Source organism: Sciurus carolinensis, chromosome 12 (assembly GCF_902686445.1).
Source record: "Sciurus carolinensis chromosome 12, mSciCar1.2, whole genome shotgun sequence".
Lineage (NCBI taxonomy): Eukaryota > Metazoa > Chordata > Mammalia > Rodentia > Sciuridae > Sciurus > Sciurus carolinensis.
Window position 1 is genome coordinate 61,736,288 of NC_062224.1, and position 25,934 is coordinate 61,762,221.

At 48.8% G+C, this 25,934-nt stretch overlaps 1 protein-coding gene across 2 annotated transcripts in view; it reads right to left on the minus strand.

Annotated features, from left to right (window-relative positions):
- Nucleotides 1-325: 325 nt before the first annotated feature.
- The window catches only part of Stum (stum, mechanosensory transduction mediator homolog), a 72,577-nt gene continuing 46,968 nt past the window's right edge, over nt 326-25,934 (minus strand). The window contains exons 2-4 of one of the 2 annotated variants that reach the window (XM_047521785.1): nt 12,094-12,273; nt 8,339-8,347; nt 326-7,280 (exon numbers count right to left, since the gene is read on the minus strand). In XM_047521785.1, the coding sequence (XP_047377741.1) occupies nt 7,246-7,280; nt 8,339-8,347; nt 12,094-12,273 (224 nt within the window). In that variant the 3' untranslated portion in view covers nt 326-7,245. The remainder of the gene's footprint in view (nt 7,281-8,338; nt 8,348-12,093; nt 12,274-25,934) is intronic. The other variant, XM_047521786.1, reaches the window with a different exon arrangement.

The following is a 25,934-nucleotide window of genomic DNA, read 5'->3' on the forward strand; positions in this document are numbered from 1 at the left end:
AGCCCTACACCCAGTCTAGGTCCTGATGCTCAATCCATTGTCAACTTTCCTGGTTGCAAAGGAACCAGATGCCCAGATATGCAGTGGTTTGCGGAGTGACTTGTACCAGGAGAAGGGGAACTGGGGAAAGGGCCTGAGGGGGGAACACAGTCTTCATAATGGAAAGGAGGCCAATAGTAAAGGTTGCAGAGAGAGAGGCAGCGGCGCTTTGCAGGAGTCAGAGCCCTGTCTGATGATGAAAACGGGAGGACACAGGGAACTGAGAAAGCTCCAGAAAGGTCACATCAATGTTTATTACATAGAAAAGGGAAAGGGAGAAAAGGTTCCCGAAGTCATATTTCCAAGGATTTAAAAAAAAAAAAACACAAAAATGGAATGCCAAAGAGATGCCATGCTTTATATATTTATAATAGGAACACATGTGTATATATAAATATGTACATGGAGGTATGTACACAGGTTTTATTGTCTGTGGGATTTTTTTGTTACATGGACATCAATGCTGCTGGAGTGAAGGAGTTCAAAGGAGAAACTGAAACCCTGCTCGGTGCCTAGAGGGCGCTGTGGAGACCCCTGAGCCGCATCCCCCAGCAGGTCTCAGGCCTAAGGGTGCTGAGCAAGCGTAACCGCAGGCAACACTGGAAACTTCCCCAGGTCCCCAGCCTTAGAAGCTTTCTTCTAAGAAAGGTTCCAGTCTTTGGAATGGGCTGGGAATGCCCCCTTGGCTGGATTAGGGTAGGGTCTGGATTTGGGCTCCCAATGGGTCTGAGTTGAAGTGGGATAAGAAAGCTCCAGAGGTCAGAGTGAACTGTCTGAGGATGATAATGTACAGCAGTTAATTTAACAGAAAGAAGAGGGACCCAAACAAAAGAGTCACGGTATCAAAATACTGCAATTCACAGCACAACACTCATCCATACGTATATTCAGCAGATACACACAGAAGCATTGGTCTTATTTTTACATGTGTTTTTAAAAATGGCGCCAGATTCAACAGCATGGCTTAAGAGCCTATGACAGGGCCAGTCACACAGGTGTCCACAGAGTCCCCACCACCCTGTCTCCCACATGAAATATTCTCCCTCCTTCTTTCCTCTCTGGATCCTATACTATGGCAGGTGGGTGAGTTGTAGGAACACAGAAGGGTCTCAGAAGAGAAAATTATCTGCAACCTCTGAGGAATACCAGAAAGAGGACATTCTTCTCTGGGCAGGCCCACTGGACCCCTCCCTCAGAAGGTCAAGTGGGGGATGTGAAAGACAAACACAGGCAGGAGTGGTGGAGTGGATGTTGGTGCTAAACCCCCCGACCCCAAGAAGAAGAGATCTCCAGGCCAGGGGCCCTGGAGAGAGAGAAAACAATGTATGTATCTGAGGATGTACAGTACCATCAGGGAGAGATCACCCTGGAAATGGGGTGTGGGATCCAGAGGAGATAAGTCCCATCCTGGATCCCCAGGCAGACCCTGCCCTGCTTCACCCAGTAGTTTAGGGGCTGGAGTGTGGGTGGATGTATGTGTCCATACCTCTGCCCTTTTGATGTGAAAATACAGAACAGGGTGGGTAGGGGCTATGGAGTCCAGACCAACCTGACTGGTTGTCATTTTGGCAAATCCAGACAGGAGAATGTGGAGGGTTTTGGGGACCCAGGTTCCCCAGCTAAATCTGAATCAAGAGACTTTTTGACTTGTACCAGAAACTCAGGACCCATAAAAGTTGGGTCTCTCCGCCCTCTGATAGCATTGGGAGGGGACTGTGGAATTTCAGACTGGTATTTCGGTTCTGCCACGTGTGGCTCTCTCCACTCTAGGACTGCCAGCACTTTGAGTCCGAAGACCAGGCCTTTCGAGAGCTCTGGTGGGACTGGGCCCTCGGAGCTCTTGGCTTTGACAGAAATAGGAAAAATGATGGCTGCCCAGAATCCACTTGGTTCCCAGGCTATGGATGGTTCGACTGTGGCATGAGGCTGTAGGAGAGGGGCAGGCAGTGCTTGGGCCAGAGCCCCCTCCCAAGGGTGGGGCGCATTCGGCATCACTCTGGGGGGGATTCATCTGGTCTCTGCATCTCCTGAAATGTGGGGTGGGTTTTGCTCTGAGCATGAGCACTCCCCTGCCTCTGTGACCCTGTGAACATTCAGGAGCTCCAAGAATTCAATGGGAAGAAAGCCCAGGAAAAACACAGCCCCAAGCCTCTCACCCACCTGCTCAGGTTGACCTTTTTATTAAATTATTATTTTAGAACCAAGCTGATCCAGGAGTATTGTCACTTTCCTTGGTCAAGATGACCTCCTCATGCCCTACAGCCTACACTTAGAACACTCTGGAAGGAGAAGGAGCAGCCTGTTCCTTGTAGAAGGTGTCCCCTACACCCTGCTGTCCCCTGTGGAGGCTGGGGTTAGCAGGCATGGGGAGGCAAGGGCATCTTTTGTCTGAGCACAAGCTCCCAGGGCACAGAGGTGGCCCATGGTGTACTCCGTGGTGGACTCCCTGAGGTCAGCGAATGGCTTCTGCTAAGCCCTAGGGAGGGGCGGTGTGTTGCTTCAGCCTCAGGCCCACTTCTGTTGAGGTGGGGAGGCGGGCAACAATCTAGCAGCAATGGCTTCAAACTGTCCCCAAGCCTGAGGTCCCCAATCACTTGCAAGGCCATGGCCTCTGGGAGAACTGGCTGGCAGGGCTGGGGGTGCTTTCAAAGGCTTCCCTACTCCAGTCCCTCTGAGGAAGGCCCTCCACATAGTGCCAGCAAGAGGGAGTAATAATAATTGTAAATAAAGCCTTCCAGCAGTAAGTGGAGAATGTACATTTAAATTATCCATCTCCAAGCAGTTTATGCAACATCCCAAGCTTTCTCTGCCAGCATCACTAATACAGTGAAAAATGTAGCCAGAGTGTGAAAACCTGAGGGGGGGCCTGGGAGCCAGGATGGGACCCTGAGGAGGCCGAACTCCCCACCCTCAGGCCCAGGGGCCCAGGAGGAGCTGCATCCAGGCCAAACTGAAGAACCCCTGCAAACTCGCCCCAGGGAAAGGGTTAGCTAAGGGAAGAGTTTTAGAGTAGGGCTTTAGGTTTGTGTTTTCAAAAGCCAAGCTGGTGCAGAAGGATCCCTGTCATTGAGCTTCGCCCTCCCCCTCAGGAACATCAGGGCTTTGGAGGGCCTTTGTCCTGGTCCTGGGGTTTCAGTCCCACTGTGTGCCAGCCTTGGGTTTGGCGTTTGGGATGTGGTTGACTTGGACATCTAGGCCCCCTTTCCCTCCAGAGGAGATTGTAGCTCTGTAGATCCCTCGAGCAGGAGTCCTCCCCAGTGCTCCTCAGCCCACAGCATCCTGCAGGAGGCCAAATTCACCTGACTCTCCCTCTTGTGTCTGAGTGACTAGAACTCCCAAGATGAGAAAGGAGTGGCCTTTTGGGTTAGGATCATGTAGCTCCCAATACCTCTCTCTCTCTCTCTCTCTCTGACCACCATCATCCCACCATCATCTTATCTTTTCAGTAAGCAGGGAGCGTGGGCTTGAGGCTGCCCTGGAAGGTGGGAATACAGCGCTGTGGGCCCTGTGGGTCTCCCTAGGAGGTTACTGTTTGTTTGTTCCACCCTATACTTCTGAGGGGGCCCTCTCCAGGCCCCCTGTAATCCTTTCCTTCTTCCGGGCAGGGCTGTCAGGAGTTCTTTGGCTCTGGTGGTGGAGGCAGCCAGACCTGGCCACTCCCCACCTCTGCCATACCAGGTGTATCTGGGGACATGGAATTCACTCTCTTGAAGTCTCAGTTTAACATCTGAAAACTCAGCACAAGGATCTCCCCTCCCAGGCTGTTGAGAAGGATAACAGGAGATAAAATGCTGGGTGAGGGTCCTACACATTGAGGCTGTTCCCTGGAGCTGGACACAGAGGTCTGGGAGGGAACTATGCTGCATGTCCCTTCTTTTTGTCCCTTCAAAGAGGCTTGACCAAGGAAAGACCAGCAGTTTGTCAGACTGGGGCTGGGACTGGGGTAGGGCCCAGCAGCACAGCAGGCTCCAGGAGTGCCGGGGCCAGTGCAGGAGCCATCTGCCTCCTGCTGCTCCCACGAGGTCCTGGCTGTCCTGGCCTACTCGACAGTCACCACTGTCCACAGGACATACCCAGGCTGCCAGGTGCCTCACTCTTGCTCCAGGGTCCCACTCTGACCAAAGGGAAATGGTCACCCTGATCTCAATGTCACAACTATGTCTGGGAGAGTCTCATTCACTGCGATGCTCTCCACAAGCCTGTGACTCCTGCCCCTGACACCTCCAGCCAGAGAGCATCCTGCTGAACTCTGAAACATGCCCTGCCACTTCTGAACCATCAGCCTTGTGCCATACCATCAAGGCAAAACTCCACTTCGTGTCACCGACGGGCTGAGTGTCAGTCAAGCACTCATTGGCACTAGGACCTTACTTTTCCTTTTTGTTTAAGCAATGAACTCTGACCATCCAAGTGGTCATTTTGGATGACTTGGAGCAAACTGACTGCTGCCCTTATTTACTGATAATGCTATGACCATGGTCTAATTCAGCAGGTCGCTATTCTGAGCTGTTCCCACCCACGTGGCCACCCTCACAGATTCACTGTTCAGGAGATGGGGGCCCCTGCCTTCTCCCACGCATCCTTTGCCTGTGGAGGGGCTTCCTCCTGGCCTGATGTGTTCCCAAATGCAGAGACATAGCCCTCAGATGAGGGGACGGTGTCGGGTGGGGAGGAGGTGGCCTGTCAAGCTCACAAACCCCTGTATTAAGCCATCCCACACATGGTGACACCTGCCACTCAAGAAAATCCCACCTGCGTCTGGATTGTGTCACTAAACACCCGACACAAATTGCTACCTCTCCTCTACTCCCTCAGCAGCCACCCCCAGCCCAAGCCAGGAAAATAAGCTCCTCCCTCTCACTCGTGGGGGTAGCCCCCTCCCAAGACTTGTCAGCACTCAGGGGGAGTCAAGCAGTTTTGGGGGGCTGTTGGGGTGAAGGGCTGTGGGCTGGCAGTGTTGGAAGGGGGTGGCTGGGACCCATTATCTCCTCTGCGGATACTGTTTTCTCGGGTTCTAGGGGTGGCCCCGTTCTCTGATGCACCTTCCTCGAGAGCAGTGGGCAGTTTGGAGGGTCCATTTTCACACAGAGAAAGGCTCTGGTTGTTTGAGTGGAACCAAATCTGGTCCCATGCCTAAAGTCCAAATAGGAGAAGAAGCAATAAAAGTTGGGGTTGAGGTCAGGAAAACGGGGGCCCAGGAGGACATTGAGACACTGCCAGGTGCTCAAAAAGTGCCGCCCAGACCCAGGCAGCAATGAAAGAGACAGCAGGGAAGACAGGACAGGAGCAGAGAACTTGCCCCAGAGTGGGGCCAGGAGTGAGTGGCAGGACAGGCCCCATTCCTCACAGATGTCAGAGAACAGTTCAGTTTGTGGGGAATCCCAAAGTCTGCTCCCCACTGTAACTGTAACTAGATAGCCCACTAGTGGGGGTAGGTGGTCTGGGACCCTCAGCACAGTGGGCACAGCTTCCCTAGAGCCTGCATCCTGCAGTGTAGCCGGGTTCCTGCTCCAGCCCCAGCAGGGTTTTGACAGAGCCTCTGATAGATAAGAAAAGTCCCTTAAACAGGGACGCATCCAATGACTCAAAGCCCAGTGGGGTCTGGAACTGACCCTTGGACCCGTCCCACGTATCATCACTTCCTATGTCAGGGAATGAAAGAAATTCGACACACGTACATGTCCATCCTCGCACTATAATTTTGGATCTCCTTTTTCTCTTTTTTAAACATTTTTTTAGTTGTAGATGGACACAATACCTTTATTTATTTATTTATTTATTTATTTATTTTTATGTGGTGCTGAGGCTCGAACCCAGTGCTTCACTCGTACTAGGCAAATGCTCTACCACTTGCCACAACCCCAGCCCCTGGATCTCCTTTCTCAATTTCAGACTAGTACTTGATCCACAGCAGTCAGCACGCCTTCTCTTGGTTTCTTCCTCCACTAAAATCTAACTCTGCAGCAATCACTTTCAGAGAAGCTGCTTAAAGGAGCCCAGTGGTTCCTGTGCAACTGCAGGGTCCCTATGCAGTGCCTACAATTTCACCTCCATGCATCTGTATGCAATAGGATTCTTCAGATCGAGGTTCACCACCTCATTAAATTGCTTTGAAATTCTGAAACTCCAGGAGTCATCCAGTGATAGGCTTTCTCCCACGACTTACTTAGTGGCAAGATCTGACCTGAATAGGCAAGGCTATTTACAGTTTTTATTGATCCCAATTAATCTGACTATTCACATGTTTCTCTGCAGAAATACTCATGTGCTTGATGGTGGGTGGGCTGTTCCAGACTCTGCCAGGGTGTTAGGAAATATGCAGAAAATAGATCATACCATCTTTCTCAAATCCAAAATTTCCTAATTCAGAGACACATCTGGTTCCAAGGATTTCAGATAAAGGACTGTGGACCAGAAATGGTATTAAGCATAAAAAGGAAAGTGGCCAGTCCATGCCCACTCACACCTCAGCCTGGTACTTTGGTGTATGAACATCTGGCAATTCCAGCAATTTCACCCCAGGGACAGAGCCACTTGTCCTCCCACCCAGGGAAATACTGGTCCAAACACACCTTGCTGTTAGATATCAGTGGCAAGAAGGCTGAGTGTGCGGTCAGACCTGTGGGGACCCATGCTCTCCCCAATGCCAGCTGTGAGCACAGTGGACCTTTCCATGCGGACTGGCAACTGGTCATCCTCAACTGCACTCTGGTGCTGCCCCCAGAAGACCTCAGAGTAAACACTAGGGTCACCAGGTATTTGAGGCAGGAGTGGGAACCCAGAGGAAGTGCCCTCCACAGTCCTGTCCCCTCAGCAAGCCCCGGATCACCTGGACAGGGACCACTGCATCCCAACGCCGCAGCTCTGGGATACCCTTGCAGTGGGCAGTAGGTGCCGTCAGGTGAAGGTGAGGCTGCAGAAGCATTCCAGCCTCTCTGTCGACTGCCCATCTCTGCCCCACTCCCCAGTGCTCCTCATGCCTGAGCCTACCATGCTTTCCCGGGCAGGAGGAGGGGCTGGCAGCCCTCAGAGCCTGCTGAGAAAAGCAGATGCGTTTTCAAAATAAATAATATTTCTAAAAATACCCCCTTTTCCACCCTGAATCCAGGAAACAGCAGAAAAGAACATGTAAAGGTCCTTGTGCCACAAGCTGCCTGGTGCAGCCCTTGCAGGGCCCCTGGGACTTCCTTGGTGGGTCCTGCGGGCTCACAGCTGCTGTGGGATGCCCTGCTCCTTGTACCCTGTGAGGAGGAAGCAGAAGAGAGATGGTTAGACTCCCATTGCCTTTAAGAAGTCTCCAGGCAGTGTCCCCAGACCAGAATATGCTCATGAGAGCTTATTCATACTATGGTATAAATGACTGATATGTCAGAAAATGACTTTTCCCAAGGGCTTTGGCTTTCAAATAGAAAATGAAAGGATGAACCAAGAATTGTAGAATATATGAGAAAGGGTGTTTAGGGTAGAGGTTGGAAGGCTATTGATGTGCTCCTGAATTCACACTCCAGAAACAGCTGCACTGAATCGGCTCCACCAGGCTGGCCTGGTGTGAGAGCAAAAATTCAGAGCCTTGGGAAAAAGTACAGGCAAGTGAGTGAGCAAGTGTTGGGCCTCTGATACAGGTGGAGAGGAGGCAGGAAGGCGGCACACAAAGGGAAGCAACCATCATGTGGCTGTTCAACCAGTTGGGCTGTGGGGACAGGAAAAGGGGCTGGAGCATTTGGAACCTGGAAAACATGGCTGATAACATGAGATCCTTAGAATGTGTGTGAGTGTGTGTGTATTTGTGTGTGTGTGTGTGTGCACGCACACACATGCGCTAAGCCAGTGCTTTGCCACTGGGCTACATCCCCAACCACCTTTGGGAAAATACAAACACTGTTGATGTTAAGAAATCATTGCTAATATGTTTGGGTGAAATTACATGGCCGAAATTACCTGAGTGGATTTGCTGAGCCATTACCCCCATCAACTAATTATCTTAGCCTGAAAAGGATTTCACCAGGTTTTCCCTCTTCATCTAGCAGATTACTCATCAACTTAGGTGCTGACAATCCAGTGCTGGGGTGGGAGAGACGGTGGGAGTAATAGATGAAACAGGAGCGGACATGAATGCTTGAAGCTGGTGTGGGCTTTTAGGGGTTCTCTTTCATCTGTATTCATTTTCCAAAATATAAAGCTAAAAATAGAAGCCTGCTGATTAACTGGGAGAGTGGGGCTTCTAGGGTAGGAGTGAGAGTCCACAGGGAGGAGAAGGCCCTGGACATCCCCAGGCCCATGCACCCATCAGCAGACTCACCTTGGGAAACTGCAGCAACATAGAGACAGGAGGCAGCAGGAGGAAGAGGAGAGAAAGAAAATATGGTCTGAAAACAGAAGCCACAGGGATGCCTGAAATATACAATGGGAGGGGACCCATGGAGGGTCCTGGGAGGTGGAACAGGGGCTGTGCCAGTGACTTCCTGGAAGTCAAGTTCTCTGACAAGGGGTGCTCAGCGGTGGGCCCATTAGGTGTGTAGGGATGGCAGGGGATACAGGGCAATTCTGCCAAGCAACTCTGTCCAGTACCTCCCCCGCCCCCACAGCTCAGCCAGGCCACACCACTGCTCACCTCCTGCCCTCATTCTTTTCATCCCCAGCCCATGCCTTCACATGAATTCTGGATGAATCTCAGGAGTGACAGTGCAGGGCAGGTTTGGCTGTGACGACCTAAAAATACTGAGGTGATCTGTTCTGGTCTCAACCCTGCGATTTGGGTCATGTGATTTTGCCCTGTGTGTGAACAGGAGCCACATGTATAAAACCTAATGCTTTGGAAAATACCCAAGGATGGCAAATATCCGTGCAGACATCTTGGATCCATGAATAGTGACCACTTGAAGCCCTGGACTGAAAGTGTCATGATGGATTAGCAACGTCTGCCATGGGTATAGCTGTGGAAGGAACCCTCCAGAGAGTTACCAAGTACTTACTAACTCAGGCTTACTTACCAAGACAGGCTATAATTGATTGTTACTTGTTATTATTAATACGAATAGGGCAGCATGCTTGTAAGACCTTGACTTTAACTTATACTTTCATCTGTATTTTTCTGATTGCCCTTGTAGGAGCTTTTCCTTTTTTATTGATTCTTTTTAGTTATATATAATAGTAGGATTCATTCTGGCAGAATCACAAAAACATGGAATATACTTTGCTCTTATTCAGTCCCCAGCACTTCCCCCTTTCCCTCCTCCTTCCTCCCCGGCTCCCCTCCCTCTGCTTCACTGATCTATCTGCAACTTACTTACAGGTTTTCTGAAGTTAGTGTCTTGTGGCTATACTTGATGTTGAGAGTTGCTGTGGTATATTCATATATGTGCATATGAATGTTCAGTCAGATTCAGTCCACTGTTCTTCCCTCACCCATCCCTCTTTCTCCCCCTTCATCCCCTTCATCTGCTCTACGGATCTTTCCTCTATTTTGGTGGAATTCCCCCACCCCATTTCCCCCCTCTTTCTCCCCTCAGCCTTATTTTGGATTATTAGGAGTTTTTCTTGATGCTGTGGTTTCTGATGACATCCTGGAGGATGCCATATGAAAAATCAACCTGTGTTGTCACATCTGAAATGTTTCCTTCATTTTCACAGGAAGGGGCTGGAGTGACACCAGAAAGAACTGCTCCTTATCCAGCTGTCTACTAGGACAGTTATAGGAGCCACTCCACTGTTGCTCAGAGCAATCCCCGCCCATCGCACGATGGCAAGCATGCATCCTTTGAGGGTGGGTGCAATTTTTGGAAAAAGTGCAAAGGCATCCCCTGCTGAGATGGGTGAGTGACTCTGGTGGTCAGACAGGGTGAGTGAGCATGAGAGGGTGGTGTGACTGTTTTTCTTGTGTACCCACCCCCAAGATATCTTGAGAGACAGTGTCCACATGTCTAAGGAGTCAACTCTCATTCACAGGAAGGGATTGCGGGGATGGGAAGGGACGGGCAAGAATGGGGGTTAGAGATGCTTATCCTGCAGATCTGGAATGTTCCCTAACGGCCTGTGTGTGCCCAGAGTGGTATTATTGGGAGGTGGAAGAAACTTTAAGAGGTGGAACCTGGTGGGAGGGCTTAGGTTACTGGGGCTCAAAGGGGACTGTGGGACCGTGGTCACCTCCTCTTTTTCCTTTGACTCCTGGCTGTGGGGTGAGCAGCTTTGCTCCATCATGATATGCTGTTTCACTATATACCCTAAAACAATGGAGACAACCAACCATGGACTGAAGCAATGAAACTCCAAAATTGTGAGCCAAAAGAAACCTTTTCTAAGTATATTTATCTCAGGTATTTGTCACAGTAACACAAAGCTGACTAACACACTAAAGTCCCACCACCTGACCAGACACTTGGTTTGATGAGGCAGTAAGAAGGGTTCATAGGTGTGAAACCAGGGCAACCTTCGTGGCCTTCCAAGGTTCCAGTTGGAAACAAGGTCAGGAGCCTGCAGATCATCTTGCAAGCCCCTAGGAAAGCACCCCAGTTCCCTCTGGGACATTGTCAGGCTGCTTTCAGGACTTACCAGAGGGCTGGTGGCAGTTCTTTTGAATCAGCAAAGTTCTGAACCTCTCCTACAACATGTAAGTGGCCCCTGGACACAGGATAAGTCCCCACTCGGGGGCTATACAGGCCTACCTTGGTCTCTGCTGACTCTTCCAGGATCACCTCCTAGAGCCCTCCCTGTGGGAGCAGCCACTGCCCCAGAAAGGCCTTCTCCAGCAGGAAGGAGTGGTTCCCTTGCTCCCTCACCAGGACAGTCTACACTCAGTTACTGGCCCGGTCTGCTGTTCCTCTTCCCATTTCTGGCTGCCCCTGGTTGCCCAGAATGGGCCTGGCTTGCTCTAATTCTGGGATGCCCTAGTAGTTCAGTCAACCCACTTCCTCCCTTACCTGTGCCCCTGGAGAATCCACTTCTGGGCAGCCTATCTGACCCACACTGACTGCAGGTGTTACTCAGGCTCAGGTACTTGCATCTTCTCTGACCTGATGACTTGATCAGTCACTGGTCCTGGCCCTGGCATTGTACATGTCTTAGGTCTTGCACCTTCACAGGATCCCAAACTCAGACTTGGGTCATTCTAGATTATTCTAGATCATTCAAGGTTCCTTGAACCCTGGGCTTCTCTTTCTGCCTCTGCTGCCCTCACCTAGCACAGATTACCTTTGGCACTATCAATTCCACCTATGAATGGTTTTATTGGGTGTGGGACCCAATGAGAGGTATGGAGTCAGGGTGGGTGGGGTGGGGCAAAGTACCTGGGGAGATGTGGTCCTGATTATTTGAGGCCCTGATTATTTGAGAACTTGGATGGTGGCAAAGGGAGACTTGTGCAGCTGCTCAAGGCAGGTGATGTCTGATTTAAGTTTTGCTTGGTTATTTTAAAAATAATAAAGTTGTCTTTGGTAAATTTGAGTTTGTAACTTTATGCCCTTCAGCAAAACAGTTGTGTCTGAATCAGGTTTGCATTAGATTGGTGAAGGTCCACTCCCTCCAAATGAGGACTAGAAAAGTTTTAACATTGATGAACAAAGAACTTAGTTTAACCCGAGAAGGAATTACATAACCCTAGCTGTAAGAAACACAGTGTAGGATTTCCTGTGGGCAAGTGCATCCCATGGCCTTGTCCTTTTTTCTGGAAACTGCAGAATGGAGTCAGTGAAGAGTTGGCACAGGGGGCTGAGCCCACTCAGGCCACTTCCAGGGCTACATAGTCTTGGGTGCAGATTGTTTCCTGGACAAATGCCTGCAGGCTTGGGTCTCTGTTGTCGGAGAGGAGACCCTGCCTACTCAATTCCCCACAGGTATCCTGGCCAGGTGTGGTGGGGAATGTCCCCTGTGCCAAGTCGTCATGGGCAGTAGTGAGGAGGACCTAGGTGAGCCCTCCAGAGCTCACCTTAGGAGGTGAGCAGATCTGTGATCAGCCAAAAAGGTCTCCCAAGTTCATCCTGTCCCTGGGCCACTCTTTCAGCCCTTGCATCCCTCCAGGCTCCAGACCCACAGGAAGGCATGGCATTAGCAGCTACTCACTGGCAAGGATGACCATGTCCATGCCCCAGAAGATGCTCATGATCCAGCCCACCATGACGATGGCCGTGAGGATCTGGATGAGGGCCGCTGCGATGTTCAGCCAGAAGACACAGCACACGTGCCTGTCCGGGAGGTCAGTGCGGGCCCCACACAGCACAGTGAAGGCTGAGACGAACGTCCCTGTGAGAGGCCAGAGGGGACAACCTTCAGAAGGTGCTGGGAGACAAAGAGGCATACATGCTCTTCACAGGCTGAGGCTCAGCAGCAGCCTACTCTCTGAGAGCTCAGACAGAAGCCGTCAATGCCCGGCTCAGATGCCAGCCCATATCTTGTCTCCAAACTAGAGAGGGTGTTGGACTCCCTGGGGAAGGTGTCGCATAGGACTGCCAAGGGCCCAGCACAGTCATGGAGCCTTCGGGGGGTGGGACAAAGAAATCACATGACAAGTAGTCTGTGCCATGAAGAAGACACAGGGCAGCCACCTGCAAGGACAAGAGATGGCAGTTGGAAAAGCATCAACTTTAGGCAGGAAAGATTCCAAGGGTTTAATAGTCAGATGTAAGAGTAGGTGTCACTGAGGAGACAGAAACCAACAGCAGAGGCAAAATCAGGAGAGCTGGAGAGCCAGGAAATGACCCCCCAGCACACATGCTGATTACCAAGGGACAGGAGCTGAGACCCAGAGACCTGCAAGGTGGAGAGGGCATAAGCCAGGGCAGGTCTCCTACACTGCTCCCTGACGGGGTTCCCCCAGCCACCCAGACCTGCAGCAGAAGGACAGGGACCTACTGGGTCTCCACAAGGTGCCAAGCAACATGGTGGGTGTACTCACATTCTTGCCTTGTCTAAGATTGACCCCTGTGTGTAATATTGCCACCTTTGCTGAGTTGTACTCGAACTGAGCTCTTTCTGTACTTGGGCTCTGAGCCTGACACTAATGCTGCATTCTCTGTCTCTCTATCAGTTTCCCATGGCTGCTATAACAAGTTCCCACAAACTTAATGGTTTAAAGCAATGTGAATAATTCTTATATAGTTCTGGTGGTCAGAACAGTCTGAAATGGGACTTCAGGGTTGGGTTGGTTGCTCTGGAGGATCCAAGGGACAGTCCATTTCCTGGCTCTCTCCAGCTTCTTGAGGTCCCTATATTCTTTGGCTTGTGACCCCTTCATCATCATATGGAAGTGATGTTTTTTCTATATATCCTCATCTTCCTGCCTGCCTCTTATAAGGGCACACTGGAATAATCCCAGGTCATTGTCCTGTCTCTCCAGATCCTTAACTCAATCACTTCTGCAAAGTCCCTTTTACCACTCAAGATAACATCTTCATAGGTTTGAGGATTAGGAAATGGATATTTTGGGGGCTGTTACTTTGCAGAAAGAGAGAGAGACAGACAGACTCAGGAATTAAGCATCTTGTTCAAGGTGTTCATCACAGGTGGGTGCTGAGCACACCTCCATGTGATATCAATGTTGTACTCCTGTTGTCCACACTGTCACCTCCAGGTGTAGAAGACCTGTTAAAAGCAGGCCTGGACCCGAGAGCAGGACACTTGGGAAATCAGCCAGGACTCAGGGGATCAAGAGAATGCCCGATTCTCTTGGTTCCTGCTCCTGGAAGAAGCTGCCTGGTTGTCAGTTTTCTCTGAACGCTGGTTTCGGCTCTTCCCTGATCAACTAGCTGGCTCCTTCTGTCTTCCACAGGTGGCCTTTGCTCCCACCCACACCCTTATTCCTGAGACCCAAGACTGAATGAAGCCTGAGTTCATGGCATGATCTTCTTTCTTTTCTTAGAGTATTATCGTTATACATAGTACTTAGGCTCATCCTGACAAAATCATACATGCATGGAATTCAATTTCAGCTTCATGTCCTTCCAACACACTTTCCCTCTTCTCTTTCCTCCCCCATCTCCTTCCTCTACTGATCTTCCTTTCATTCATCTATTTTTTTATTGTTTCTTTCCACTTATAAATAAAGGTGTAATTCCCTGTGGTATATTCATATGTGCACATAGTATGATTTTTTTAAAAATCTTTCCACGTTTCCTCCCTTTACCCGTCCCTCCTCTCTCCCTCTCCATCTCCTACTCCTGTGATCTTCCTTCTATCTTTATGACATCCGATCCTCCTCTCCTTTACTTTGCTCTAGCTTCCACGTATGAGAGAAAGCATTCGACCCTTGATTTTTTTCGGCTTATTTCACTGAGCATGATGTTCTCCATTTCCATCCATTTTCTAGCAAATGCCACAGGCTGATTTCTGATACTGACCATGCCCATCCTCCCTCTCCTCCTCTTAACAACAGCCATCAGCTCTGACCTGAGGTCCAGCCTGCACCTTCATGCCTCCAGCCCCAGCAGGCACAGTGCCTTGAAAACAGCAGGTGGCCTGTGGATGAAAAGACTAGCCAACATCAAGTGCATCCTCAGACTCAGATCACCTGCATCGTCACCTATGGTATTTGTACAAATGCCTGGGCCCCACCTGACATTTCCTGAATATCTAAGAGGTGGCCCAGGAATTTGCATTTCTAAACAAGCTCCATCCCTACCTCAAGGAATGGTGAAGTTCACTAAAGTGTAAGAACTACGGATTTGAGATCAATCAAGCCGCTAACCAGCTCCTCCGGTGTTCCTGGCACCAAGCCTTGGGGAGCAGGACCCTATGGGAGTTACAGAGAGGCAAAGCTGTCCATCCCATGACAGTCTCACCAGGGGCACAGAGAATTTGCTGGACCTTCCTTTTGTGGCGGGGAGGCTGGTTTGCCATTCATAAGCCTCTGTGAAGGTTCACTTAGGACTGGGCACTCGGGAACTCAGTCCCTGCCCTAAGGAGCAGTACTGGACAAATTCTTCATCCCCACTTGGCAGAGGAGGGGGCTGAGGGCTTGCACGGGTTTGCAGAGGTGAAGGTGATGGAGCTGGGACTTGAGCCCCAACCTCTTCCCATTGGGAGGAGGATGGTGGAGACACTGCAGGGGGCAGGAGTGGGGACGTGGGGAAGCAATGGGGATGATGGGGTAGGACTGACTGGGGCCATTTGTGGATGGCTCTGAATGCTTGGATAAGTGTTTGACCCTAACCTGTAGGGATCACGGCTCTACAGACTTCTGAGTAGGAGAGAGATGCAAGAGAAGCAATGACTTAAGAAAATCTGTCAGCAGGGTGTTGGTGGATTTACATCCTTACACTGAAAAAATAAGGAAAAAAACCTTCATCCTTAATGATTTTTAAATATCTCTGAACTGCTCTACCCCACCCTTCCCCAGCAAGTGTCACACACAGGAGGCCCTAAAGTGGATGCTGCCCTCATCTATGGCCTGCAGTCCTGACTCCATGGGATTTGGCTGAGATCCTGTGATGCTCTGTCTCTTTGTAGCTATAGCCTTGCCTCAATCTTGCTGCCAAGGAAATGGGAACAGTGGTCAATGCTCTTTCATGTTTTTACTGGGCAGAACCATATCAAATTAGTACTTTTGTTGGTCAAGAGCAGTTGCTTAATAGCAATTTCACACAGTTCAGCCTAATACATTTGTGAAATTTTTCAGCATGAAGAAACTGTCCCTGAACTCAGAGATTCTTCAAGTTAGATGATCACCTAGTGGATCCCCTGTCAAAAGATGGAATCTCATCAGGATACTGAACCAATTAGAGGCCAACAGGCCTTTTCATGTACCTGCATGCTAGCCTCAGAGACAGAAAGGCTTGGTGAGTCCAGTGCTCTGCAGATACACAGGGCCTAAGAAATGAATGACATCAGCAAAGGCTCTGGCTTATATATTAGGAAAAAAATGGGCTGTTCGCCCTCTATGTCAAAAAAGAGAGCTTGTTAACTTGTGTGGCATGGGAGGGGCCTTTGGTCACTTAACTCCCTTTTATACATCTTGACATACTACTGATAATTCTGATGTGTATCAAAAGGTAAACACATTATACATAATCTACTTGTATAACATGTACACCTATCATCTGAAGTGGCATTAATTTAGACTTCACTAGCAAGGATAGTGATAATAGGTCCCTTTTGCCATAGAAGATAATAAATCCATAAAAGGTAAGTATTTAGTAAGTAAATGAAGTGATATTATAAAAACATGGTTTTTAATCTCTCCAGGAGTAAATTTAAAAAAAAAATGATTTTGGCACATTTTTATACAAAGAGGTGTTAATTATTTTAAATGAGTCTTACTTGCTAAATAAAGATCTCCACTCAACTACAGTGTGTCAGTTCCAATTCATTCCACTGAGCACCAGCCATATGTCAGTTCTGAATACAGAGACCCAACAGGTGAGGGGGCTTGGCCCACCCCTGCCTGGGAGCCCAACTCTGGTAGGGACACAGGGTCACCCAAGGAAAAGTGATGAATTCTGCTTGACTGTAGCAAGAAAGGCTTCACAGGAGTGCAGGCAGGGGTCCCAGAAGCTGAGACCATTGTGGATACCACATTGAGGATGTCACTGAAGGAAGGAGGGAAGGAAGAGAAACCAGAGGCTCATGTCTGTCCCAAGCCCAGGGGTGCAGGAGACTGAGTGTACTGGAGCTGGCCACAGGATGCGTACAGGGGAATGGTGGAAATGTGGCTGACTCATACTTCAGACAAAACTACATAAATTAAAGAAAGCGAGGTTGGAGTGGGCAGGGGCTAAACCAGGGAGGAACCTGAGAGGCTTCAGCTGGAGTCCCATAATAGGCAGCACCTGGGAAGGGTTTAAACAGAGAGCTCTGGGGTTGGGTGAGTTTTATAACAAACACAGTGACCCCAAGGGGAGGATGGATCAGACAGGGTGAGGCTGAGGGCTAGAAGGGGAGGTGTGACGCAGGGAAGTGGGGCATGGCAGAGAAAGGGATGACCAGTGGGGTTGGGTGGTGGCGTCCTTGGGTTGTGGATGTGGGGGACAGAGCCCCTGCGGCAGCAACGCAGGTGGACCTGCTACAAGGACTAAGGGAGGAGCTAAGGGAGGAGCCCAGATGGTTCTGGATTTATAGTATTCCACACTGAGGGTGAGGGTGGAGCCATTGACCAGGGCAGGGAACCCAGAGGGGCCATGTCCATGGGGAGACTGGGATTTGGGAGGTGTTATGGTTTACATATGGTGTCCCCTAAAAGTTCATGTGTAAGACAATGCAAGAAGGTTTGGAGGAGAAATGATTGGGCTATAACCTTAAACTAATCAGTAAATTGATCCCTGATGGGATTAACTGAGTGGTAACTGGAGGCAGGTGGGGTGAGGCTGGAGGAAGTTGTTCACAGGGGATGTGGCTATGGGATATATATTTTGTATCTGGAGAGTGGAGTCTCTCTCTGCTTCCTGATCACCAGGTGAGCTGCTTCCCTCTGCCACACTCTTCTGCCATGATGTCCTGCCTCACCTTGAGCCCTGAGGAATGGAACCAGCCTCCTGTGGACTAAGACTTCTGAAACCATGAGCCTTCCAACTTTTTCTCCTCTACAATTGTTCTGGTTGGGTCCTTCAGTCACAGCAATGAAAAAGCTGACTAAAACAGGTGGGGGACAATTTCAGGTCATGGAAGTTACCTGGAAGTAACTGAGATCACCCTTAGAACATGAAGAGCTTAGAGGTAAGCAAGTTAGGAAGACCACAAAGGGGATGCAGGAGGACCAATCAGAGAGGTCAGAAGAGGGTGTCCTAGAAACAGGAAAGGTGGGTCTGCAGGAGGAGGATGTGGGGGACAGAGCCCCTGCAGCAGCAACGCAGGTGGAATCAGATCTGGGTAGGCATGAGCGGCCTCAGCTGGGAGTGTGGGAGAATGAGGAGGTTTGGAGTACATCGTGGAGGTCTGAGAGGAGAATGAATTGAGGATTCTGGGATGTAGGAGAGACCACTCCTCCTTAAGGGGGAGAAGCTCACAGAAGGAAGAGGATGAAGATATACAACCAGATAGGGAACAAGTGGACGTCAATGTTCTTGATAAAATGAGAAGGTGGTGGGGAGAGAGAATCCAAACCAGATTGTGCATCAGAATTCTCAAACTGAGGTTCAAAAAAATGCAGATTCTAGGGTTCCACTTGAAGACCCCCCAAAAGTATTGGGATGGATCTAGATCTGCATGTCTAGCATGCTTGAGACCCTGGATTCCATCCCTAGCACACGCACACGCGCACACACACACACACACACACACACAATAGATATAAATAAATGTCCCCCCAGGTGATACCAATGGACAGGTAGAGTTGAGACTCTGCAGGTACAGAACCAGAAACACATACAACCTTGGCAGTAGTTAGACCACGATTCTGGCCTTTTACTTGGTCCAACAGCTTCCCCCAACCCTGTGACTCATTGTTGATTCCAGATCATGCCTCTGCAGCACAGCCAGGGAATCTGGGCCTTGGGCATATTGCTCCTGGAGGTGTCATGACTTGGTCAACACCAATTGGCACAGGGGAAAATGATTGGAATAAACTATACTTCCAATCACCCAAATCAGTTTGTTAAAAGACACCTGGAGTGTAGGCACAGACCTATTCTTTGCCCATCATACCATAACCCTGAGAAAGAAAGGCAGTCAGGATAGGCCTGAGGAAGGTCTTCCGGTACAGAGTCACAGCAAAAAAAAAAAAAAAAAAAAAAGAAAAGCAGAGCTAGACTTTGCAACTACAGTCCTTCTGTACAACTACAGTCCACCATTGCTCAAGGGGTTCAGGGCTCAGGCCCCAGCCAAGTGGGTGGGAGGAGAAAGGGTCCCTCCTCTTGCATCCTGGAAATACCCAAAGGGCTTCTCTGGGCTTGAACTCTGGGCAAAGTTCCCAGAGCTTGGCTCCCACCTCCCTACCCTGCTTTTGTCAGGCACAAAAACAGAAGCAGCCAGCAGAGGGCTGGTGCAGCCTCCTGTCAGGAGAGGGGGCGGCTCTGCTCCCACAGGACACAGCCTGGGGGCTGGAAACGTCCTTTGCGTTCTTGTGGAAGCTCGGCTTCTTGCATGATTCACGTGGGAGCTGTGGAAGGTGCTGGGTTCAGAGAGGGCATCTCCAGACCTCTTGGAACTCAGGGGGAGAAGGAAAGACTGTCTTCTTTTTTAAAAAAATTTTTTCCGTTGCGGATGGACACAATACCTTTATCTTATTTTATTTTTATGTGGTGCTGAGGATTGAACTCAATGCCTCACACATGCCAGGCAAGCGCTGTACCACTGAGTTACAACCCCAGTCTGAAAGAGTTATCTTCTGAAGCAACTGCTCCAATAAAAAGTGCCCCTGGGACCTAGACCAGTAAGACAGGGTCAATCCCAGATGTCACCTGCAGCCGGCTCTGCAGTCATTAAGATGTGCTGCTTGTTGGTGGCCATGATTTACACCTGGATGCTCCCCACTGCTCCCCCAGGGAGGGCTGGTTGAACCTTCTTTGGGGAATTACCCTGAATATGAGATTTGGGGGACAGGAAGGAAATACACTGGAAGTCCTGGGCCCAACTTTATAGCTAATTTGAAAGAACAAGTCACACCCCAAGAAACAGGTCCCACAGGCAAGGGCTGCCTAGTTCAGGGTCACATTGAGATAAATGGAAGTGTAGGATGAAACTCAACCCTATGAAGCTTCAATACTCAAACCTTTGGGAACATAAGCAATGGAGATTGTGCTAAAAATATACCTTCCTGGGCCTGACATCTCAAGATTCTAATTTTGCAGGTTCAGTCATTGTCTTTTCATTATTGTGCAATTATTTCAACCAGAAAAAGAAAAGCAAGGGAAAGAGAACTGCAAGTTCACAATTGTTTGGGAACAAAAAATCCTGGACACAGGATCAGTATAGCTTTAAGAGCAAATAGGGCCTATAAACAGGGTCTATGTGGCCATGGCCTAAGTCAGCTGGAAGAGTCTGCAGAAAATAGGGCCAGAGTCCTGCCCTACTTCCCTATCCCAGTTGGCATGCAGAAGCTGACTCCTTTGAGGTCTCTGTTCTCACAGAATGGGGTAGAAAATTTTGGGAACCATGTGTTTCTATGTGCTATGGGAAGGTATTATTGTCCTTTTAGCTCAGAACCCTGGAACAGAGACTGCAGAGAAAGCTGTGGTGAGAGCAGGAAGGTAGGAACTGAAAGAGGCATCGGGGGCTGAGGGGTGTAGCTCAGTGGTTGAGTTCTTGCTGAGCATGCTGAGACCCTGAGTTCAATCCCTAGCACACACACACAAAACACATACCCACAAACCCACCTCCCAGTCGTGTCCTTCTCTGAAACTGCACCAAGTAGCTCACTTAGAAACCTTTCATAGACCCAGCACAGGTCTTCAGCTTCCCATCCTGATCAGCACAGAGACCATGGAATCTAAGATCAGTTGAGAATAAGCCAGGCAAAACACTGGCACTTCTTGTATTGTCCTGTCCACCCTCAGTGTTCTTCAGAATGAATCTTCCAGTGTCTTTGATCCCTATGTCCTGGGCCAATGGTTGAAAGGGTCTGTGAATGGTTTTCAACATTGCAAAAAGAACAGCTATCCTAGTACTGTCCACTGGGACAACCAGAGTTTGGTTGACATCCATCATCTCAGTGCAGTAACTAGGGGATCTCTCCTGCAAGAGGCAGCTCCTGGTTGTCCTTCCTTCCAAGGACAGAGAAAATGAGACAAGCTCCCTCCTCCATCCTTCTCAGTGCCCCCACCTGGATTTGGGGTTGATTGTCCCTCTGGAGGCTAAGTCGACTGGAACCAATCATTAATTTTAATGGTGCTGGGCATTGCATCAGCCTCCCTGTGCTTGTTAGCAAATCTCTTCTGTCCTCCACCACCTTTTCCTCAATCCTCCAGGCTGAAGGGACACCTTGGGTCCCTCTCAGGGTCTCCCCAAGTAGTTAAGCCTGAGCAGAAATTTAGCCACATGAAATTTCTCAGTTTCCTGGATCTGAGTCTTGTCATGACAGATTTTGGGCTTAAATGCTAGAGGATGACCTGAGGAGACAGGGGAGGGTGGCTGTGTAATGACCAGAACAGGGGACAGTGCTGAGGCCCTTGACAACTTGACTTTGTCCTCCCCACAGTCCAGCAGGTATGGCTTGGAGGGCAATCAGTCAGGCAGAAAGATGGGCAAAGGGTAACAGGGATGCCATTTGTTGTACAGCATGGTACAGCTTCTGTCATCATAAAATTTACAACCTGACAAGATGACATTTTTACGGGTGGGTAGACACTGAGATTAAAAACACAGAGGAGCTCTGCCCAAAGTTGCAGCCGCTGGGGAGGCTGTCTGAGATCAACGGCAGTGAGAGAATGGTATGATGAGACCCTGAGGCAGCTCTTCTGGGTACACTGCAGCAACTAGAACCCTAGTTGAGCTCTTGCCTTAATGGTGCTTTTAATCCACTGGGGCTAAGCTGAGACATCCAAGTTTGTAGTTGAGTCCCATTTAGTTGCCCAATTAACAGGTAACATTTATGAAGCACCTACTATGTTTCAGCATTGAGCTTGTCAATCATCTCCTGCTTATCAACTCAAGCCAGGGGAGCAAGTTTGCCCTGGGACTCCAGCACCTGAGTGTGTGTGAGCCCAGGTGTGCCAGGTGCCAATGGATCCTCATGGCCAGGTGTGGGGCCACTGGGGGTGCTAGGGAGAGCTGTCTCCAGGTGCCCCAAACTGTGTTCATACATACTGAGCATGTGGGAGAACAATGTTCTCTGTATCCTGCCCTTGGGCCATCTGCAATGGAGGCCTTGGTGGGCCTATGACATGTATCATGTGGGATAGTGGAACATTTCCAATCATGCCACTTGGGCCTGGAAACCTGCATTCTCAGAGGCAAAGTTGCCATATTATAGATGAATGTTTGTCCCTTCCTATAATTCATATGTTGAAGCCTTGATCTTCACTGTGATGGTTTTTGGAGATGGGGCCTCTGGGAGGTCATTAGGTTCTCATGAGGACATGGGATTGGAGCCCCATGCTGGGACTGGTGCCCCTATAAATGGACAAAGACACATAAGCACTCTCCCAGATTTCTCCTCTTGCCCCGCCATGAAAGGAAACCAGGAAAAGGGCCCTCACCAGAACCCAACCATGCCAACACCCTGTTCTCAGACTTCCAGGCTCCAGAACTGTGAGAGAATATGTCTGTTGCTTATAAATTACCCAGTTATAGCAGCCCCAACTAAGTCATACCTCTTCCTAAAAATGATACTTGATTCATCCCTTCATTTTTCCATGTTTTTCAGTTAATATTTATGGAGAACCTTCTGGGTGTCAAGGACTGGGCCAAATCCAATTGTATCATCACAAAAAGACAGTGTTCTGGCTATTAAGATCCTCACAGGGTAACATGAGAGAGAAAAAGTCCATGGAACACAGTACTGTGCGGTTCACCGTGTGAAGGGGCTGAGGCAGGGAGGCAGGAGGACATCAGGGGCACCAATGGGCTCTAGTGTCAGACTGCCAAGGTTTCAGTTTCACAGATAAGCTATGAAACCTTGACAAGGGACATGACTTCTCTAGACCCCAGTTTCCCCATCCTACCTCAAGGGTGGGTGGGAAGGCTAAGAGATGCTATAAAGTCCTCAGAGCATGAACTCTGTAAAGACCCTATGGGAGCCTGGGGAGGTCCCTTCCCAGACTAGGAGGGTGACTGACAGGATGGCCCTCCACAGGGGCAGGACTGGAGAAAAATCTTGGCTGTTATCCATGAATATGAAAATATTAATATGAAAATGAAATTAAAGATTTCAAGGAAGACTGCTCTTATAGTGGCTTGTGAGCCAATGGCAATATTATTCACTCCATCTTTTGTTTAAAAAATTATTATAACTGCTAAGTTCGCAATGCCAGCCTCATAATGCCTGAGGCTCAGGACTCATCCCTACACCACAGTGTTATACAGCCAGTAAAAATTATAATCATGATGACTACACAGTGAGATGGGAAAGGGCTTTAAGTGAAATTATAAAAATAGTGCCCATACTATGCCAGGAGGAACTATTTGAAAATATTTATGCATGTGGACAAGGACTAGTGTGTAATAAGCAAAATGAAAACTGTTTTGTCAAGGCAATTATTGGTGAATTTTTCTCTTTTTTCAAAGACAAATTCTCTTTTCACTTTAAAGAAAGAGTTTTAGGTGCCCAATGGGACCTAATCCTTGCAATTCTGCAAGAATTTCTACTAAATAGAATCTTACTGGCTGCACAGAAAGTGATGTAGTGGTTAAGCAAACTAGGAGACAGCTGGCACATAGATACCTGACACAGAAAATAGGTGATGACATGGGATCCTGCCAGGGTTGTGACAAAAGCCCATGAACTTCCAGGCATGCCTCTGGAGTGAAGCCCCCAACCCTAGGGCATCACCCCCAGTTAACCAGCCAGAATGAGCCTCTTAGGTGGACAGCAAGTGTGGGGGGTGAGAAGAGATGGAGAACTCAGAGGCTTCTGGTTTGGAAGCCAGGAAAGGACTCCAGCCCTAAGAGACCTTGAAGAACCATTGTAGATTCATTTAAGTGACCACAAAGTAACAACAGTGGGAAAGGAGGTGGCTCAGCGGAGCTGGTGCCCCAACCTCCCAGAGGACCATGGAGGAGTGAGGGAAGTGGAAGGAACCTTGGCCTGGGCTCAGGTGCTCCCTGTCTGGCTGGTGACTCCCCACGGGCAGCAGACACACTTACTTCTTCCTGGAGTTGGGCCCCACAGGGCGACCCACATGTAAACTCCCATACCAGGGACAACTTCCTGCAGGGGCTCATGGGATCGGGCTCATGGGATCAGTCTCAGAATGAGCTGGAGCTGACGTTGCTGCTCATGCCTCAGGGACACACCAAACTTGCAGGGAAGGGTCTCCCTTGTGGTCTTTATTTAGAAGTTACCAACTTGAATGGACTTAAAATAAAAGGATTTACTGATTCATAAACTGGAAAAGCCCAGAAAGGAAGTGTAGGATAATGATTAGGAGCACTAACTCTAAGATCAGACTGCTGGGTGTCATTGGCGACTTGACTATTTATTGGCTGTGTGAACTTAGGCAAGTTACTCTACCTCTAGAGAAGACTAAGTCCTCACCAAACCTTTTAAGGCCAGTTTCCTTGTCTGTAAGGTGTGGATTATGATAATATCCATATCTAGGCAGGGCTATGCATGAGGTTGGATAACGACTGTGCATTTAAAGTGCTAAAGTGCTTAATAACTGATTGCTGTTTATTATTATTATCATCATCATCATCATCATCATTATCATTATTATTAGGAATTCAAGGTTGGTTTGATTTCTTGGCTTAATGATTCAACAAAGACTCAAAGTTTTCCATCACTCTGCACGATATGTCTTCCATACTGTGAGCTTTATCACAAGTGTAGCATCCCTCATGGTGACAAAATGATTGTGGCAGTTCCAGGTTTCACATCCACATACCAAATGTCCAAAGAAGAAAGAACATTTCGGCCCCAGCATTCCAAGCAGGAGTCCTAAGATTTACCTAGATCAGACTTCTTAGGTCACATGTCCACCCTTAAACCAACCATTGGCAAAGGAAATGGAATATGCTGATTGACTTAAGTAATGGATTCCATCTTTGGAGCCAGAAGTGGGGTCATCCTCCTACAATGCCCAGCCTGTGTCAAGGAGCAATGAGTTCTTGAGTGGAAATATCTGGGTTTATTGGTAAATGGGAATAGGTTAAAATGATGTAAAAATTGATCAGCAATGTTCACTAACAGGATAAATGTGTTACAAAATCAAGTAGCAAAAAGATAAATTGGACCATCTTTTCCCAAGTGGGAGCATGGTAGTTTTAAAACATTTGCCCCTATTCCTTCACACTCTTCCATCAAGAAGTTGGTACATATCCTTTCCTCTTAAAACTGTGTTCTCTGACTAATCACCAACAAAATACAACAGGAGTGGACTAGTTTCCTGGATCAAGCCTTAATAGACTAATGGTTTTCACTTCCTGCATCTTCAGCTTGCCATGCTTGAACCCAGTTGCCACGCTGGAAGGAAGCCCCAACTAGCCCATATGAAATAGTCTATAGAGAGACCACATGCAAGTGTCCAGCCAACAGCCCAGGTAAGATCCCAGCTGATGGCCAACACCAGTCAGCAGACATGTGAGTGAAGATGCCCCCAGGTGATTCTAGCCCCCAAACAATAAGTCGTTCTGCTCTTTGGGTCTGGATAACTGGGCCACAAGACATTCTAGAGCAGAGACAAGATAACATGCTGTGCCCTCCCATTCGAATTCCTGACCCACAGAATTGATGTGCACACTCTAATGTTTGTTACACCACTAAACTTTGGCATGGTTTTCTGAGCAGCAATAGAGAACAGGTATGTCACTGGGCAAACATTCAATGATAGGGAAGGGAGCAGGAAGTAGGCCAGGCTCTTTGAATCTTACTGCAATCATTTAGCAATTGACTGGAATCCTAGAGGGCTTGCTATGGGGCACAGATGCACTTACTGCCATCTTCCTTTCAGAGACCTGCCAGACCAAGCAAAAACAACTGAAGTGAGTCAGAGATTCTGTTAGGATAGCACCACACTAGAGCAATCAATGCTACAGGAAAATACTCAACATTATCAAATGATAAGGTTGACAGACCATGAATTATGTGATTTATGAGCCACATAGCAAGAGGTAGCAGACCTGAGAAGAGAGAGGTTTATTTGTCCTGTAGCAAGGTGGCTCTGATTTCTGCACCTGCTAATCATGGAACATTCTATTTTCTTGCCTCCTCTTCCAACCCCCATTTCATCTAGAGATGAGAGGCTGAGTTAGAGGCAGAAAGAAGGACTACAGTGGACACAGCCATGGGAAAGAGAAAAAGGAAGGGACCAGTGGGGAGGACACCCTGAGGACCTTTCTGGCTGGACCGGGACAGACAAATGAACCACTGAGAAGAAATA